The sequence below is a fragment of the Microtus ochrogaster genome, linkage group LG10 (assembly GCF_000317375.1).
Source record: "Microtus ochrogaster isolate Prairie Vole_2 linkage group LG10, MicOch1.0, whole genome shotgun sequence".
Lineage (NCBI taxonomy): Eukaryota > Metazoa > Chordata > Mammalia > Rodentia > Cricetidae > Microtus > Microtus ochrogaster.
In genome coordinates this window covers 1,688,083-1,706,799 of record NC_022035.1, presented here as the reverse complement: position 1 = coordinate 1,706,799, position 18,717 = coordinate 1,688,083, and the positions used below count along the sequence as shown (strand labels likewise).

The 18,717-nt window shown below is 39.8% G+C and overlaps 1 protein-coding gene across 10 annotated transcripts in view; it reads right to left on the bottom strand.

Annotated features, from left to right (window-relative positions):
* Positions 1-18,717, bottom strand: part of Ppp1r9a (protein phosphatase 1 regulatory subunit 9A) — a 280,210-nt gene that overhangs the window by 99,021 nt on the left and 162,472 nt on the right. For all 10 annotated transcript variants that reach the window (XM_026787519.1, XM_026787520.1, XM_026787523.1 and 7 more), the window contains exons 4-5: positions 11,466-11,586; positions 2,008-2,112 (exon numbers count right to left, since the gene is read on the bottom strand). In XM_026787519.1, coding sequence (XP_026643320.1) covers positions 2,008-2,112; positions 11,466-11,586 — 226 coding nt within the window. The remainder of the gene's footprint in view (positions 1-2,007; positions 2,113-11,465; positions 11,587-18,717) is intronic.

The following is an 18,717-nucleotide window of genomic DNA, read 5'->3' as shown; positions in this document are numbered from 1 at the left end:
CCTTGTCGTGTTCCTGATTTTAGTGGGATGGCTTTGAGTTTTTCTCCGTTTAATTTAATGTTAGCTGTCGGCTTGCTGTAAATAGCTTTTATTATATTTAGGTATGACGCTTGTATCCCACACACGTGTATCTTATTTGATGATAAATTCAGGTGTAGTTTCTAATTAATATTTCATATAGAAGTACTAAGAAGTGTATTTGGAAGATCTGCATGTTATTCTTACAAATTAGGATCATGATGGCACTTTCTCTTGCAGTCAACTAACTAACTAAGACTGTGGATCACATAACTTCAGCAAATTCAGATCCTGGCTAAATAATGAGGAAGGAATGAAGGAGGCTGACACTGCCACTCATGCACAAGATTTCGGCAAAGCCAAAGGTGAAATCAGAATTCTCTGTCACCTCAAGGAGAAACAACGGTATGAAGATGGCGGCCATCAGTTAAGTCACTTGAGGCCAAGGAGGGAGTCTGGAGGGAAAAGGAGCTGAGAGCTGTCTAAGGTGCAGCAGTTCTGGGTAGAAGACAGCATTTCAAACAGAAAACAGTGACAACAAGAGGTTCAGAAATAATCACACACAAGTCGGGCCTGAAGGACGATGATTGGAACCATAGGAGAGCACAGAAACAGGAGAAACACCACCAGATGGGACCACCACCACCAGGCCCAAGAGAGTCCGACTCATTGAAAGTGGCCAAAGAGGAGGTGGCTGTGATGGATCTATGATTATTTCCACTCCTCTGTATTAGATGTATTTGAGATAAACGAAAGATCAATTTATTTTTCCATAACAGCACCTTATATTTTGAAAATTGCAATTATGTTCTCCTACTTGGATAGAATTAAATTAGAATTAAAAGAGGAGAGAGTGAAAAGAGAGAAACCATTTAAGTGACACACACTTGCCACTTTTGCAAATATTGAAATATTAACACGAATGTCCTGGCCGATAGGGAGAAAGAAGACAGAGTAGGCGTGATCTACCATCCTCTCAGACTTCCCAACCGGGATGTGTTCTTACCAGTTGAATGTGTATCCTTTTTACTCTTTGAGTTTGTCTTGATGTCTAATAAGCGGTTTCCAAACAAGTCTTGAAGAACATCCATCGTACTTACCGAGGAGCCACAGAGCTATAGAGCATCACCACAGAGGTATTGGGCACCCCTGGCATCTGAGTGGAAAGAGCAGGCCCCACCTACATGTCTGTTTAGGTTGTATTCCTCGAGGCTGCCTGCAACATCACATGACGTTTTCGCTTCGACAAAGCCGGAAGCTGCAAATATGATGCCTGAGGACACTGGTGCCCTTGCTCAATGACATCACCTTAGCAGTATTTTCAGGATGACTGACAGTTTGATTTCGATGAGATGAGTTCACAGTTACACTCACTAAATAGTGTCTCCTTAAAGTGTTCATGATATTTTGGCAATGTGCAATACATTTTTACAGTGCCTTCAAAAAAATGTCAATCAAGTAAACTGATTTCGAGGTTCAACCAGAATCGTAGATAATGGCTTTCTTATGTAAGAGTCGTAATTCTCACAAGCAGGGCACTAGATAGAAGTTCCAAAATTTGAAGATTGTACCCTCTGTGTTATTAAGTTAGAAAGACATGATTCATCGAAGATAGACCCTGCCTGACTCTTAACAACAGTAAACAGATTCTTAAATACACTGCCTCAAATCAAGCAGCCTGTTTGTCTAATAATACATGCCATTAGGTGTGTGAGCATCCACTTCAGTTTCAATTGTTCCCAAACTGTTTTCATTAAAAGGAATTGAGGAGGACATTAATATTTACTAAGGTGGTGACTAGGAAGTCATGGCCATGGTAATTCTACTGTGTTAACAATAAGGTACACTATACAGCTTAGCAATAGCAGAGTTCACACCGTTTTAGTATTCAGACAAGATTGTTATTATAATTATAAATATGTATTGGGAAATTGCCATCCATAAAAGTATGAAGTTACCAAGCTGCTCATTAGAAAGCCTCAGACTTACCTGACGTTGCCCTTGGTATTTCGCAGAACAGTTGCTGCAAAATTCTGTGTGACCCCCACCAGGCTGATTCCATCTACTTCCACAATCTGGTCATTGACTTGGATCCTGGAGAAAAAGAGAAAACAACACCCACAGTGAACTCATTTGCTAAGGCATTGCCCTTCCTAGAAAAGAACTTGACCGAGAAGTAGCTGCCTCCAAATTTATCTTCCGCACCATAAGCTGTCTTTTGAAGATTGCAGAGACAGTTCAGTTAGTACAGGATTTGCCTCGAGTACAGGGAACTGACTTTGACACTCAGAAACGACGTGAAAATGTCCACAAGTGGATCCCTGGGGCTTTCTGGCCAGCCAGCCAAGCCCATTTAGCAAATTCAAGGCCAAAGAGATATTCTAGAGACAGTACCTGAGGACGAAACTTAAAGTTGTTCTCTTACACATACATATACACATACCCACATAAACATAGAAATGTACGTACACATGCGGACATGACAAAAAGTAATTCCACCAAAAGCTAGAAAAGTAATATTGAAAGGATTCAGTTTATCACTCATAGTCTTAAATGGCAACTATAATGCATGGCAGATGTCTAGCACGTTTGTGTCTAATTGCATGTAATAGGGACAGCTGCAATATCCTTCGAGCCTAACACCCAGTGCCTCTCACTGCTCTCCTCCCCCAGGGAAAACAGCAGGAATTGCATCAGTGCTTCAAATATGCAATGCTCATGCGTGTACATGTGTATGCTTCTATATACTCAAAGATGTGCTTCTGAGATGCATATTATATTAATATTGATAAAGGTGTAAGTACTTCTAAATGTGGACATATGTTTTATATAGGCCGGTTTTTATTCCTCATAAAATGCTTTGGGCATGGAATAATGTGGTATGAAGTTGATAACACACACTCAGCCACCCATTTTCCAGCTTTATCAATTTGAGCACTGTGCAATATTTAAATCATTTTTTAATTCATTACAAAAAAGGGGATGCTCCTTAGATGTTTTCCTATAATCTTATTGCCTATATTTCTTCAGTACAGATGGCCACATACTGTTTTTCTGTGTTTTGGCCAATGAATATACAATACAAATGTATGCTTCACAAATTACAAAGTCTATCTCTTATCTTATTACTTTATTCACTCAATATTAAATAAGAGATTTTTCCTCTGGTAATTCTAGCTGTAATTCTATCTAATTTATTTTGACAACTATATCAAATTATTTTTGTGCATTTACTTTTTGTAAATAAACATGCCTAATTTTCAAATTTAGCTATTATAAAGACAGATGTAAAGAATCAACTTGCTATATATTTTTATCCACATGAGCCTTTCCAGGGTAGAGACTCGACTCAGGGTTTCAATCATGGTAGAAATTAAACAAATGTATGGGAGTCAAAGAATCCTTGGTATTTTCAGATCTTTTTATATGCTGTCAGTCATGGAGTTTCAGGCTCACCCAGCTTTATTACTCAGACATTACTACTTACCTCGAACCTTGGAAAAGACAAAAGAAGTAGGTGTGCTGAGGATGGAGCCCAAGGTAGGCAGACAAGCTCTCCAAGCCTGGGTTACACCCCTGCTGAGATTCTTGGCTCCCCCAATACTCTCTGAATCACATTTATTTCTTATTTCTTTCTAAAATGACTAGAGTACTGAATAAAATCTTATTTTACATTTATGAAAGTCGCCTTTTATGTTCTTCAGGGGTCACCTGTATTTGAACATCACATTCTGAAGGATCCACTGAAGCTACCATGAGTGCTTACAAAGTCAGTCAAACTGTGGCACTGCAGAGACCCCTACCTGCTGAAGCCACCCGCCACATCTCTGACATCAGAGTGATCGCAGAAACAACAGAAATATTATTTGCTGGCATTCATGTCTGCTGGCAGTTTATTGCTCTTTCTTTTTCTTTTTCTCCTTCTGTACCTTGTATTCTCCCTATCCCCACCCCCATTTTTGCCATTCTGGTTCTAGACCAGATGATGATGATAATGGGGGTGCAGTGGCAGCCTTGGCTGGGGAACCGTCATTCAAAGCAGCAGCAGGAGGGGGCAGGCTTTTACACCTTGCTCTGGAGAGCTGTGCGGGGTTACTGAACTCCATGCCCTCTTGGGATAGCGGAAGATTCTGACACACTACCCTTCTAATTCTCTTCTGCATTTACCAGTTCCAATCATGGCACAAGCATTTCATGATCCCTAGTGGGGATCAGACTTCACAGAAATGCGCTGTACATGTTCTGAGTTTCTCTGAGAACTTCATGTGTGGCTATGGTTGCAAACCGAAGCTGTCTGTTCTCTTTAGTTGTGTGACTGAACACAAGTGTCTCTCATTATGTGACAATAAAATATCTTCCTAAGAATGATATCAATACATAAAAATTACAAATTCTCTGAAATTATGAAAGTGTGACCCAGTTGGATTTTATACTGTAAAAAATTCACAATGCTAACTTTAGGTCTGTTCCTGGGTTCTCTATTTTGTCCTGTTGATCTATCATTTATTAGCATATCTATTATTAATTATTTGCAAATACCACATTTTCTTGATCCCTGAAGCTTTAAAAGAAAATCTTGAAGGCAGATAATGTCCCTTTCCAACCCTTTTTCTCACCCTTCATGACGGAATGTACTATTTTGGATCTTGTTACTTTCCTTTCATATAAAACATCATACTCATCAGCATTCACTGTTGTGATCTGAATATGAAATTTCACTCATTGGCTCGTATGCTTGGACCCATGATCCCCAACTGGTAGGATTTGGAAAGCATCTGGAAAGCCTTGCTGGAGGAAGTAGGCCACTAGAGGTGGGATTTAAGTTTTACATCGTGGACCCACTTCCTGGCCACTCTTTCTGCTCCCTGAGTCAGGATGTGAAACATGGCCAGCCAGCTTCCTGCTCCTGCCTGCACGCCTTCCCTGCCTGGTGCTGTCTTCATCCAGGATGGAGGGCTCTGTTTCTCTGGAACTGAGTCAGGACAATCCCCTTTCCTCCCTGACTAAACTGGAAACTTGAACAGGCACTTCTAAATGACGCTGGGCTACACTGCTGTCAGAGTCACACAACTTAATACTTTTAAAAGAAGGCACCTGGGGCAACAGCAGAAATAAACCGGGAGGGGTCCTCTTAAAGGAGCCTAACAGATACCAATGAATCCATAGAAAAACCCGGCCTAGACCACAGTCTCAAAAACCCAAACCACAAAAGCACAAAAGCCTGTGGCACTCCAAAGAAAGAAACCCACAACGTAATGAGAGTGTATGGGTAAAATAAATGAGGATGAAAGAGGAACAGTCAGCTTTACATGAAAGCAATGAAGAGCAGACTCAATGCTCAAAATGATACAGTTTAAATGAGGCAGAGAAGCTGGGCGTGGTATGCACACCTTTAATCCCAGCACTCAAGAGCCAGATCTCTGACTTTGAGACCATCCTGGTTTACAGAGTTCCAGGACAGCCAGGCTGCATAGAGAAACCCTGTCTCAAGAAAACAAGCAAGCAAACAAACAAAAATGGAAACAGAGAAAAGGGGAAAACAGAAGTTAAAGTCTTTCATACTAAATTTGAAATAGAAATCAGATTGTCAGACAGGTTTCAGAAGCCCCATGTCTGAAGCACAGTCAGTAGAGATAAACCAGCAGACGAAGAAGGCTACGGTCCGTGAGCCACAGGGCAGGGCATGAATTTGAAAGCAACAGTTCTGATAGAAAGGACAATGAGGACTACTGAGAACTCAAGAACAGTGGCAATGGGTTTCTGATCCTACTGCACGTACTGGCTTTGTAGGAGCCTAGGCTGTTTGGATGCTCACCTTACTAGAAATGGAAGGAGGTGGGGGTTCCTTGGACTTCCCCACAGGGCAGGGAACCCTGATAGCTCTTCGGGCTGAGGAGGGAGGGGACTCGATTGGGGGAGGGGGAGGGAAATGGGAGGCGGTGGCGGGGAAGAGACAGAAATCTTTAATAAATAAATAAATTAAAAAAAAGAAAGTTAAGAGTAGGAAGTAAATATAGACTTTAACAAGTTTAAGTTTAGACTTCCATATTAATTTTGTTTGTTGTGTGTAATTGTTTTGTTGTGTTTTGTTTTGTGTTGGTTTGTTTGTTTGTTTGGTAACGCGGAGAAGCAGGGAAGACATTTCTGTTAGTTACATAGTGAGGCAGTTTGCAGGGACCACTTATTTCTGAGGATTCTCACTGAGACACCAGTGAAGAAGAAACTTGTGAAAAAACAAAAACAAAAACAAAAATTATACACCAAATAATTTCTTTTTCAAAAGCAGAAATACAGGTGATCAATGAACATTTAACAGGGCTCACAGAAGGAGCTAAAGCTGAAAGCACTCGCTGCTTTCACAGATGGCCGGGGCTCAGTTCCCAGCACCCTCAGCACAACTGACTGTAACTCCAGTGCCAGCAAACATGATGCCTTCTGGCCTCTGGAGGTAGACACAAGCTTGTGGTACACAGGCATACATACATTCATACATGTACATGAAGTAAAATAATAAATTGTCAAGGACAAGGGTGAAAAAAATTTAAAAACTGAATGGCAATTACATCATGGCACTCAAATTATTAAAGGTTCTATTATATCACAACATTCAGTCTGCATGGGGTACAGCAGCTGCCGTGTGGGAGTTCTAAATGATGTTTCTGAACGGCACTTTAGCTACTTATTTCTAAAGCATTTAACATGCATGTAATATACACTGACACAGTAATGCAAGTTACCATTATTTAATTAGTTTCAAAGAAATAATCAGAGATGTTTCTGATAATTTATATATAAAAATATTGACATGACTCCCATCTTGAAATTTAAAAAATGCCAAAACATCTATAAGTTACACATACAAACAACATACACACACATACTAGTACTGCAATAAAAATGTCTTTAAAATCTATTGTGCAAATGAATCTATTGCACATATTGCTCTGTAATGCGCTATTTAAGTACTGACTGCAATTAGAGACTTAGGTTTATTACAGCCAGCCCTTGCCACTTACTTGTGAGTGTACATAAGACACTTTAGCTTCCTTCTATATGCAACAGAAGCAATAAAATGCATATTAAATCATTATTATTAGCAAGAGCAAATAAGTTAAAATACACAGAGCACAGATCACTGCTGTCACAATGTAAGCATTCACCAAATACTCTCCTGATGAATAAAATGTATAAAAACACAAGGCTGTGCAGAAATACCCTTTACCTGTGAGCTTACTTTCAATTTCCCATGTTCATCTGCTGTCTAAAAGTATTAAGTGGAGAATTCCAGAAATAAACAATTCCAAACATTTAAATCCCATGCCATTTACTCTAAGTAATAGGATGCGTCCTTCCAGGATGAGAACTGCCCATCTGCCAGGAGTTTCTGATGGAGGAAGGTCATTGGTTAATTAAATAAAGAAGCTGCTTGCCCTGATAGGTTAAAACATAGGTGGGAGGAGTAAACAGAACAGAATGCTGGGAGGAAGAGGAAGTGAGGTCAGACACGACAGCTCTCCTCTCGGGGGCAGACACACGCAATGAAGCTCCAACCCAGGATGGACGTAGGCTAGAATCTTCCCGGTAAGACCGGTGCTCATAGATTATTAGAGATGGGTTGATCAGAATATCAGAATTAGCCAGTAAGGGCTAGAGCTAAAGGGCCAAGCAGTGTTTAAATGAATACAGTTTGTGTGTTGTTATTTCGGGCATAAGCTTGCGGGCAGCGGGGTGCTGGGGACGCAGCCCCGCCGCTCCTATTTCAACAAGTTTCCACGCTGCTATGCCAGTGGCCTGCTGGTCACAGAAGGACTTAGTTACAAGAGGAGCATCCCCAGCCTCACAGCGCTTCTGCTCAAGTTTCTCTTACTTGAGTTAGCAATGGCTCCAAAGGACAAGGCAGTGTTGGTCCCTAAGAGTAAGAAGACAACTCAAATATGCCCAAAATAAATAGTGAGACTCCTTTAAGTGAAAAGGTGAAAGCTGTCAACTTGAAAGAGAAGGCAAGTGCATTTCCATAGAAAGGGCTGCTGAACTCTATGGTCAGAACAAAGGCAGAGCTGTTCTCCGAGATTTGCTGTGGTCATAGCTTCAGCAATCTACCCAGACAGGGAACAAGCCTGTGGGAAGCAGGACTCCTGGAGATGTCAGGTCTTACTTTACTTCACTAACTGAGGAACTCCTAGCAGAGCTTCAGTAGCAGAACACGGACAGTGCCTAGCGACCTGGGAGAACTTCATTCTCTTCTTTATGGTCTTCACCATTCAAGCCAGATATGTTTGTTATCACCTTAAAACAGCATTTCATGGGGCTGGAGAGATGGCTCAGAGGTTAAGAGCATTGCCTGCTCTTCCAAAGGTCCTGAGTTCAATTCCCAGCAACCACATGGTGGCTCACAACCATCTGTAATGAGCTCTGGTGCCCTCTTCTGGCCTGCAGGCACACACAGACAGAATATTGTATACATAATAAATAAATAAATAAATATTTTTTTAAAAAAAACAGCATTTCATACACTGACAGCCATGTAACATTTTCAGAGCAAATAGGGCAACAGTCTAAAAGGCTTTCCTCAGCTGAACATTCCAAGAACGACTCCTTAAGCAAGGGCATGGGCAGGACAAGAACATAATGAAGCGGAAGGAAGATTCTGGATTTGAGGGTCTACAGTCTATAACCCAAGGCCAAAGGAAATTCTCTAAATGCAATGGATGCAAGAGAAGTAATACACATAATTTGGAGCTTTCACACTTCCATGGAAAATGTGCCATGTCTAACACATAAAATTAACTTAGGAGCAGAAAACCAGTATATGGCATGCTCTAATTCATTTAATGCATCTGTGTAAACATGATGCTCGCACATACCCATGTGCCCAAACATGGGAAAAAAGACTGTAAAAAGTACTTTTTTCAGAAGAAGAAAAGAAAAACTGTCAATCTAGAGAGGATTTATCACCAGGAGTCCAGGGATGAACTGTCAAAGGAGGTCTGTCGAAGAGAAGCCATGACATTAGGTAGAGAAGTGTGTGTCGCTAAAGAAGAGAACATGGGGAAGCTAGAAGCACCCAGGCTGCAAAGCACTCCAGCAGCGACAATCCACAGCACGGAGCCCATTCTTCAGCTTCCTTCTCAAACTGTCAAGAGGCCTCTGGACGGACTCAGAACCAGTCATAGCTGTAGGGAGTTGGGCTATTCTTGGTGTGTTTAATGTGTTCATATAGTTACTTGTTGGCATGGTACTTCCGGGAAGGGAGCTAGGGAAAACTACTTCTCAAGGTGTGTGTCACCAAAGAACAAAGGACAAAAGACAGGGACAGCAGCTGAGACATCATTAATGACCTTCAGGGGATTACAATGCCATAGAGATACAGATCCAACAGCAATATCCCAACTCCCCAGGAGAAGATCTAATATCAGTATAAATAATGAAACAACACAGGACAGCAAAATAAATAAAGAGGTTAAGAGAAATGTAGGCCCATATTTCTACATGGTATGGCAGCCAGAATCCCAGGCCATTGTTTGCACCTGAGACAGGAGGTGGTCGGTCACCTAGCCTGTCGCCATCCCTAACAAAGGGTCAGGATAGTGTTCTGCTCCTTCTTTGTAATTTGGAGGATGCCTAAAAAGAGATGTTAATTCGGCCTATGAAACAGAGCTGGCATACAGAGCAGGAATTCATGACAGAGCAGGCATAGGTAGATGTGGATGTGACCACAGCCATTCACCTAGTTACCTAGGAAACAAAATGCTAATGAATTTCCCCCTCAGTTTATATATTGGTATATGAGGCTGTTTGGAGAATTAACGCAGGGGAATTTTCAGGATGTGAACTCAAGTATTCATGACGGATCACTGAGGATCTCCCTCCCAATAAAACCATGTTTGTTGTGTCTTTAATCCAACACCTCCCCTCTGGTCCAGAGAAATAATTTAGGGTATGGGCTGGCACTGGATCCCGACAGAGAAATCAAATTTATTTTTTTAGACAAGTGAGGAAAATATAAAATGCCATGTGTCTGAAACCAGATCTAGGAGCGCTAAATGCAATCTTTTTCTTTGTGCTTTCATTTTGCAATTTTGTTTGAATTTGTGCTCGATCACCTAAGAGATGATGCATAATCATTTAGTTTTACGTGGTACTAAATGTAAGTATTATTTCCTATCTCCAAATGACTTTTACAAATTAGTAGATTTTTACAAGTTTAATTAACTTGGAATAAAGGGTCTTTTTCAATGAGTTACATTATATTAATATTTCTCACTTTAAATTATATATACATATGTAAATACATATGTGTGTATGTATATATATGTGTATATATGTGTATGTATGTATGTATTTCTAGACATGGTTTTTCTGTGTAGCCCTGGATGTCTTGGAATGAAACTTGCTGTGCAGATCAGGATGGTCTCAAACTCAGAGATCTGCCTACCTCTGCCTCCTGAGTGCTGGGATTAAAGGCAATGGCCATTATGCCTAGCTTAAAATTTTGTGTATTATTTATTTTTATTGTGTTTATGTATATATACTCATGTCTGCACATGTGGAAATCAGAAGACAGTTTTTAGTAACATGCTATTGGCATCAATATTTTCCATAATTAACTCAGCATCTTTCTTGAGACCCTTTCTCAAAATAAATAAATTGATTAAATAAATCAATTTGGTACCTACCCCTTTAGAGCCTGATGTATACCATAAAGTATTTTAGGATTATGAAAGACAGAATGCTGCTACTGTCAGTCTCAATAGGACCACGATCCATTGACTTTCTGAGAACATGTGATATGTAATCTAACATAAGAATGCTATTTATTCAGTGTTCATTGAATCTAGCTGTCAGAATCTGTGTTGTTTTGTTTTGTTTTGTTTTCATTTCTGTTGTCACCCCTTTACTTCCAGTTTTCCATCAGAAGCCTGGTGTAAAGTTAAGATGAAACCTTTACATTAAAGATACATTACCTTTGACCCGATGCAAGCTAAAACATTAAGCCATAATTATCTGGAGCAGGCTGCCAGCCTCTGCTCACAGAGAGGTCTCTTTCTATAGGTCCACGCAGCACTCTGGTACCTAGTTCTCTGTAAGAGACATGGAGGAGCACCAGGCTACAGAATCTTAAATTCCCCTCTACTCCGTCCTTTTCAAAAGAACCAGAGTTATTACTATTCACTTGAACATTTCTGAAATAAAGTCATATGCCAACTTCCATACATACCATGTTATGGTCCACTTCCCACTGAGTAAGCAGATGAATGGACAGAAGCAAAGACAGACAGATGCACTGTTTTGCTACCAAAAGGAAAGTAAGTCAAGTGTTTAAACATTCTCACACATCTGAGAAACACTAAAAAAATTTTGTTTTCATGAAAAGAAGATCCCATTGACAGAAATTTGCAGGGACAGTTTCCTGGGGTTCAATTCACAGTCAACAGTATCCAGCTCACCTGCCATCCCGCTGAGCAGCACCGCCATCTGTCACTGTCTTGACAAATATCCCCAGCTTCTCTAGTCCTGCATCAGCGCCAACACCCATTCCAATGATGCTTATGCCAAGCCCATCCTCATCTAGAGAAAGAGAAGACAGTGAGCAGCAGTCTCTGCTCTGTTCTCGCTGACCTAGCTAGTGAGGCTGCTTGTTGCGTCTAGCTTTGTTCTTTATTATTGCACAGGGAAGTGATATGCTTGCCTTCACAAATCAAGGGGACCCAAATGGTTCAAGAGCTTCAGATAGTCTCTGCTACTGTTGGCAATCCAGTGTGGTCCCAGGGAAGACAATAATTTGGTTCTTGAAGAATCAAAGAATCTCAAAACAGAGTCTTCCATTACTTTATACCATGTTTTAGACATGGACAAAAAAAAAAAAAACACTCAACAACAATTTTAATTTTAAATAAATGTAATCCACAGTTATTTGGAATCTTTTCATTACTACTCAACTTAAGAAGATTGCATGAACCTTGGAGTTGGCTCAGTGGTCCAGCACTTTCCTACTGTGCTTTATGTCCTGAGATTGATTTCTAGCACATTGAAAACGAAACAGAAGAAAAATAAAGAATGGATGTCTAACAGAGAACACTCCTCTATGCGCCCATACAAGCATCAGTAACAATATATGCATGGGCACACCTGGATGTGTCTACAGACATACACAGGCAGAACACACAGATGTATAGTTAGTGTTTCTTTCCTTTACACAAATAAGTATTCATTTCTTTAGGCATTACACATTTAAAATTCATGATACCTCGTGGATAAACTTTCATAGATCTAAATCATTTCTAATGACTACATAGTATTTATGACAATATATCACAGTATATCCAATCATTTCTCTGTTAATAATCAGTCACCTTTATTTCAATTTTATTGGCCCTGTGAGCAATACTGAAAGTTATATTTCAAATTCTCTTACAAATCATGTGTCTATTCACATTTCCATTTGCCCTTTCCATGAGCAAATGTAGTTCCACCACCAATAAAATATGAAGGCTCTGAAGGTTATTTGTCCTGGTAGCCTCAAAGTCTTTGTAATCATGATTTAGCAGCAGTACAAAAGATATCCTAGCCAATCAGTGGAAATGGGTCCAAAATGGGTCATTAAAGGAAAACGAACCATAAATTCAAGAAAATGCAACTAAATAAATTTCAACAATTGTTGTTATTATATTCATAAATGTGCTTCAGAGGAGGGTTAGCCTCATTGATCATTAGCTGTCACTGGCTACTATCTTACGGATAGCTGTGTTCTAAGTACATCTAGACAACCATGGATCTTGATCCCATGTTGGTTTCTAAAGATGCCTTTAGCAATGCTGTATCCTCTTGGATTCCGTGGTCTCTTCTCTGCACGAGTGGTACGAAGTTCAGCCAAAGATTTGATTGCTGGCAGAGAACATAAGCATCCACTGACGTGTGAGTGCTCATTGAAGACCACTGTAACCCCTTACACATATGTAGTTTCTCATATTTATTTCATTCAAATAATTTCTCTTGTATAAATAACCTGAACTTGATCCAGAGGATTCTTTTGCTAAAGATTTTCCAACTTTCATTCCACTGTGAGAATTTCTCCCCAGAGTTCTCTCATGCTTGTGAAGGGTTGACGTGTTTCGGCAGGGCTGACTGGGTGGAGGTGGTTGCATATTGGTCATGCCTGTGGCTTTCTTCCCTCCTACAAGAATTTTCTGGTGTGTATCATGGTAAATGGATGGTTGATGTTATGCACAGATAACAGAGTCCCCCCAAAACCAACCAGGAGACCAAATCCTGTATTTAAAAGCAAAGAGTCTATTCTTACACAAGTTGGCAAACTTGGTCTGTCTTTGCATCCAGTGTATTGGAGTGATTCCCCACTCCAGCTCAGTTAGAGTTGGGGTTTTATAGTAGCAAAGGTGGGGGTGAGGGATTTCTAAGGTTTAGAACCCCTGATTGGCGAAAAGCATGGGTGTGTGTTGGCAGAAGATCCTATCTACAATGGTTGGAACATTAGGAATTTCCTTTGGTCTCTTTCTGGGTGGTGCCTGGGTGGACTCAGTTTGTGGTCTTTATTCGAAGGGTAAACTACTGAGATTCAGGCTTCTATAGAGCTTGTCTGGCTGGGCCATACAGCTGTCTGAGTCAAGCTGCGATAGTCAGACATTTTCTGGAGTGAATTTGTTCCTACAGTTGCGGGCCTTCCTATGAGATTCATAGCTAGGTCAATGCCCAAACCTTAAGGGACAGTTCTATAGACACTTCCCCATGGAGGAGTATAAAAGGGTTTTTCTCCACCTCCCTCCTGCTCCCTCTGATGGAGGAAGGTCATTGGTTAATTAATAAAGAAACTGCTTGGCCCTGATAGGTTAGAACATAGGTGGATGGAGTAAACAGAACAGAATGCTGGGAGGAAGAGGAAGTGAGCTCAGACTCGATAGCTCTGCTCTCTGGAGCAGACACGATGAAGCTCCGACCCCAGGATGGACATAGGCTAGAATCTTCCCAGTAAGCGCACCTTGGGGTGCTACACACATTATTAGAAATGGGCTAGTCCAGGTGTGAGAGTTAGCCGAGAAGAGGCTAGATATAATGGGCCAAGAAGTGTTTAAATGAATACAGTTGATGTGTTGTAGCCAGGCGGCTGGGAGCAGGGTGGCAGGAATGCAACCTGCAACTTCCTCAACATCCCTCCCCAGCCCCAGGAAATCTCTGGAGATTTAGAATTTCTCCAGAATTCTGGCTCTCTTCACTGCTCAGCATGGGTTCTCTTCATTATAATCACCACAGGTCAAACTAAGAGTCAAAGCTCCTGTGTTTATATTCCAAGGTTTTCTCTCCGATTTCCACACTGTCAAGACACTGAATCCCCACAATTATCCTCATGAAAATTATTTATTTGTTTTAATATCTATTTTCCCTCCCTTGACTTAGGGCTTCTTAATATTCTTTTTCTTCTTTCCATAGCTTCTCTTATGGCTCTAACTAGAAAGTTATTTCATTTTTTTGATCTGTAGAGCATGTTTTGGAAAAAGTAACACTAGCTTGAGACACCTTGAATCTCAACGCAAACTTCCTACAAGAAGAAATGAACAACTGAACAGCAAAATATGGATTGAACGGCATGACCAACTCACACAGACGACACTCCCAGGATCTCATCGTTCTCTGCTTATAGGAAGGAGTGAAGTTTGGAAATCACAAACTCTTGGCAAGAAGCCAGTAGTGGGCCAGAGTGAATGCTCAACACATAAAGGTATTCAGCTTACATCCTAAGTTCAATCCCCAGAACCCACACAGCAGAAAGACTGGATTCTGGTGAGGTGTCTTCTGCGCTTCACATGCATACCTCAGCATGTGTAACCATCCCTTTCCTCAGAGATTTAGTACATATAATTCATATAAAATGTTTAAAGCAGCACAGTACTGGCTCTGAGTACTGGTCTTTCTTCCTTTACACATTCCTGGGGAAATACAAAAGCATAAAGTAGACAAAGCCGTCAGGAAAAAACAGTGGGGCCCTCATATTACAGAAGATGCTGTCACCTGACCTGGAGGTCCAGGCTTGCTTCCTCTCAGGAAAGAGGCTCTTTGCTGGTACAACATTGCTTTCATTGCCAGTGAGATTTGAGCCTGTATCCACTGGACTGTGGGTTATTAGATTTCCTTTCCCATAAAATGCCAGTTTTTGTACTGAATTTTGTGTCTTTATTCTGATGATTTTAAAAGATTCTTAGAATATTAAGGTTATTAATTATGTTAGCTATAATGAAGTTTTTCATTTTCCTATGGATTTTTTTCTAACATGATTGTCTTTATCATGTTAAGGCTGCACACAATCAAATTAGTGTCATCTCTTCTAAGTTCTGCCCTCACGTTTTGGTTGTGTTATTCCCACCAACCCAGGTGATAGACATTGTTGAAGATTTTATCTATACAGGGTACCATTCCTTCCTAGCATTTGATTTTCATGTGTTTGGAGTTTCTTACACATGACGGAAAGAAGGTACTCAACTGGGGATTTTAGGTGGATGCTGAATTATGTCAAACTTCATGCCATATTAAATTCTCCCTCATATACATTTTTTCTCCTGTATTTTCAGTTTTGTTCACTGACCAGCCACTGTAAGTATAATTTGTCCTGATTATAAAAGCTTTATATTAGATCAAAATATCTGGCAAATTAAACCCCTTATATTTTCCCATTTCCCTCAGGTCTGGATCTTTCTATATAAAACACATTATTATTTATACAACACCCTCTTGTAACTTTGTTGACAGTTCTGCCTGTATTTATAAAAATTCAGAGTGAGAGTCTGGACCAAGCCTTTTACTCAGGAATATGGGAAATCCACTCGCTGGCTTAAGTTTTACTTTTTCCCCCTTTCAAGTGCCACTCTATATCCATGGACATGGGTATCTGGTTTGGAATCTACCAGATAGTTCAGGCTGGCCTTGAACTTATGGTGACCCTCCTTCCTTAGCCTTATCTGTGCTGAGTGAAAGAAATGAATCACCATACTTAAGAAAATAGCTGACATTTGCTGTAGATTAAAATATAAATAAATATCATATTTTAAGCAATAAATATAATCAGTATTTTCTTGCTACTTATAGGAAATATATTAATATTTTACTCTTATGTTGTGCATATGAGTCATGGGAAAACCTATTTATTTTTTATGGATCTGGAGGCAGATCTCCTCCACCACAAATTATCTTACCAATTCTAATATTTTAAAATATAAATTATGTCTCCAAGATATATATATAGATATATACATATGCACATATACATATATATGGGTATGTATGTATATATGAGATTTAGTTACACGTCCCCTTAAAGGATCAAGTGTTATAAAGACTTGGGTCCTCAGTTCGGCACCGAGAGACAACCGAACCTTGGGAGGCAGGACCTAAATAGAGAACTTAGGGTGTGCCTTTAAAGGGAGCACATGGAAACCATCCATCGGTCTTCTTTTCTGTTTTCTGTCTGTTAAGACGGGAGCATCTTCCTCTGGCACACACTCTACTGCTTCACCACAGACTGCACACCAAAGGGCAAGTGCCCTGAACTGAAACCATAAACTAAACTCAGCTTGCATGGGAGCTGTCATCTCAGGTGCTGTGTTTCAGTCAAAGCCTGGCGCACCAGATGTGGATACAGATATATTGGTGAAGAGATGTTTCGCAAACCTCGTCTTTTGTTCTTTATGCTGGTCATTTCATTTAAACGACATCCCACGTTTCTCCTTTGTCTTTAGTTGGAGCATTTTCCATGCTCTCTGATGTAAAGATAGAATTCTCCATTGCTTTGTGATCTGCACCTTGCGGAATTCATAGGCAGTGTCCATCACCAGAGAACTTATAGTTTTCACTTACATGTTACCAATTATCTTTCTATATGACTACAGACTTTCTTCTCCACATGGTATAGAATTAACGTTGCTCATAAAGGACTACTTTTTCTCCATTTTCTCTAACGTACTCTAAAGAGAGTACATTATCATATTAACATATTATTTCACTTCCAATTCTGAAACTCTGAGTAGGTGCTATAGCCTTCATTTTCTAATAGTCTATTAGTGTTGGGTAAAATCTCTTACGAGATTTTTGGCGGCATGTGCCAGTTTCAGTTTGCTTCATTTTATCTGAAAAAAAAAGTGGGGGGGGGTCTAAACAACACTGGTTTTGTGTGTTCTTTATGCCCATGGAGCCATCTGGGTATGAAGCACTTCAACGTTTTACCGGTAAATACCATTCTAATGAAATGTTTTCAATGTTTTATGCAATAGACACTATTTCAATTACTGTTATATCAACTTGCTAATCTGTTACATTGATTTGGATAATTTATAATGCTAGCAAATAATAAATCATTTCTAGGTACTCACCATTTGTGTCAGAGAAATTCAGTGCCTGATAACTCTCATTTGTATTTATTTACCATATATTACTAATCTGCCTTCAGTCGAAATTTTCAATAGTTGGATCTAGTTGATGAGAAAAACCTTGCACTATTAATTTTGCTATTTTTTCATTTCTGTGTCACTTATATTGCTGTATTTATAGTTTCTCCCTGTCTTGTCATTTGTCTTATGCTGTTTTGAACATGATCTTACTTAACAGCCAAAACTTGGTTTGAACTTCATACGTTCCTGCCACATGTGCTGTGATGTGAGGTGTGTGCCACATCAGACTTGTGCTTTGCGGTTGTAAAGATAACATCATTAAGGACTGAAATCGTTCATTTTTCTTATACCAGTTGGTGGCTAGGGAAATCTGCTGCTCGTGTACCTTTCTATTAGGGTTTGTAGTTTTAACTGATACAGAGACAAAAAAGAAAAAGAAAGAAAAGAAAAGAAAAAAGGAAAAGGAAAGAAAAGTAAAAAGTACCAAGGAAGACTTGGATCCAAGCCATGCAACACTTCCTGCCATGACAACAGGTGTTCAAGCAGGACAATCAACTTCAAAACTATTAACTCATGAACAGTTATTTCTACTTTAGTACATAAGAGATAATTGACTGCTGTGCAGTACTCCATTGAGTAAATGTACTGCATTTTCCTTATCCATCCTTCAGTCGAGGGGCATTTAGGTTCTTTCTAGGTTCTGTCTGGCAATGACAAACAAAGCTGTGATGAACATAGTTGAGCACACGTCTTTGAGGCACGATTGAGCATCCTTTCGATATATACCCCAAAGTGGTATTACTGGGTCTTGAGGAAGGTTGTTTCCTAATTTTCAGAGAAATAACCATACTGACATCCAAAGGGACTGTACCAGCTTGCACTCCCACCAGTAATGCAGGAGTGTTCCCTTTATCCCACATCCTCTCCAGAATAAGCTGTTATAAGATCTTGACCATTCTTACAGGTGTATGATGAAATTTCTGAATTGTTTTGATTTGCATTTCTGTAATGGCTAAGAATGCTGAGCATTTCCTTAACTGTTTTTCAGCCATTTTAGATTCCTCTGTTTAGATCTGTACTCCAGTTTTTATTTTTTTATTGGATTATTTGTTCTTTTGATGACAAGCAGAAAAAAATAATGACATTTGCAGGCAAATGGATGGATCTAGAACACATCATATTGAGTAAGGTAACCCAGACCCAGAAACACAAACATCACATGTACTCACTGATATGTGGCTTTCAGATATAAAGCAAAGAAACGTTTTCAGACTTCTCAGATAAGTGATTTTTTCTTAAATGTTAATTT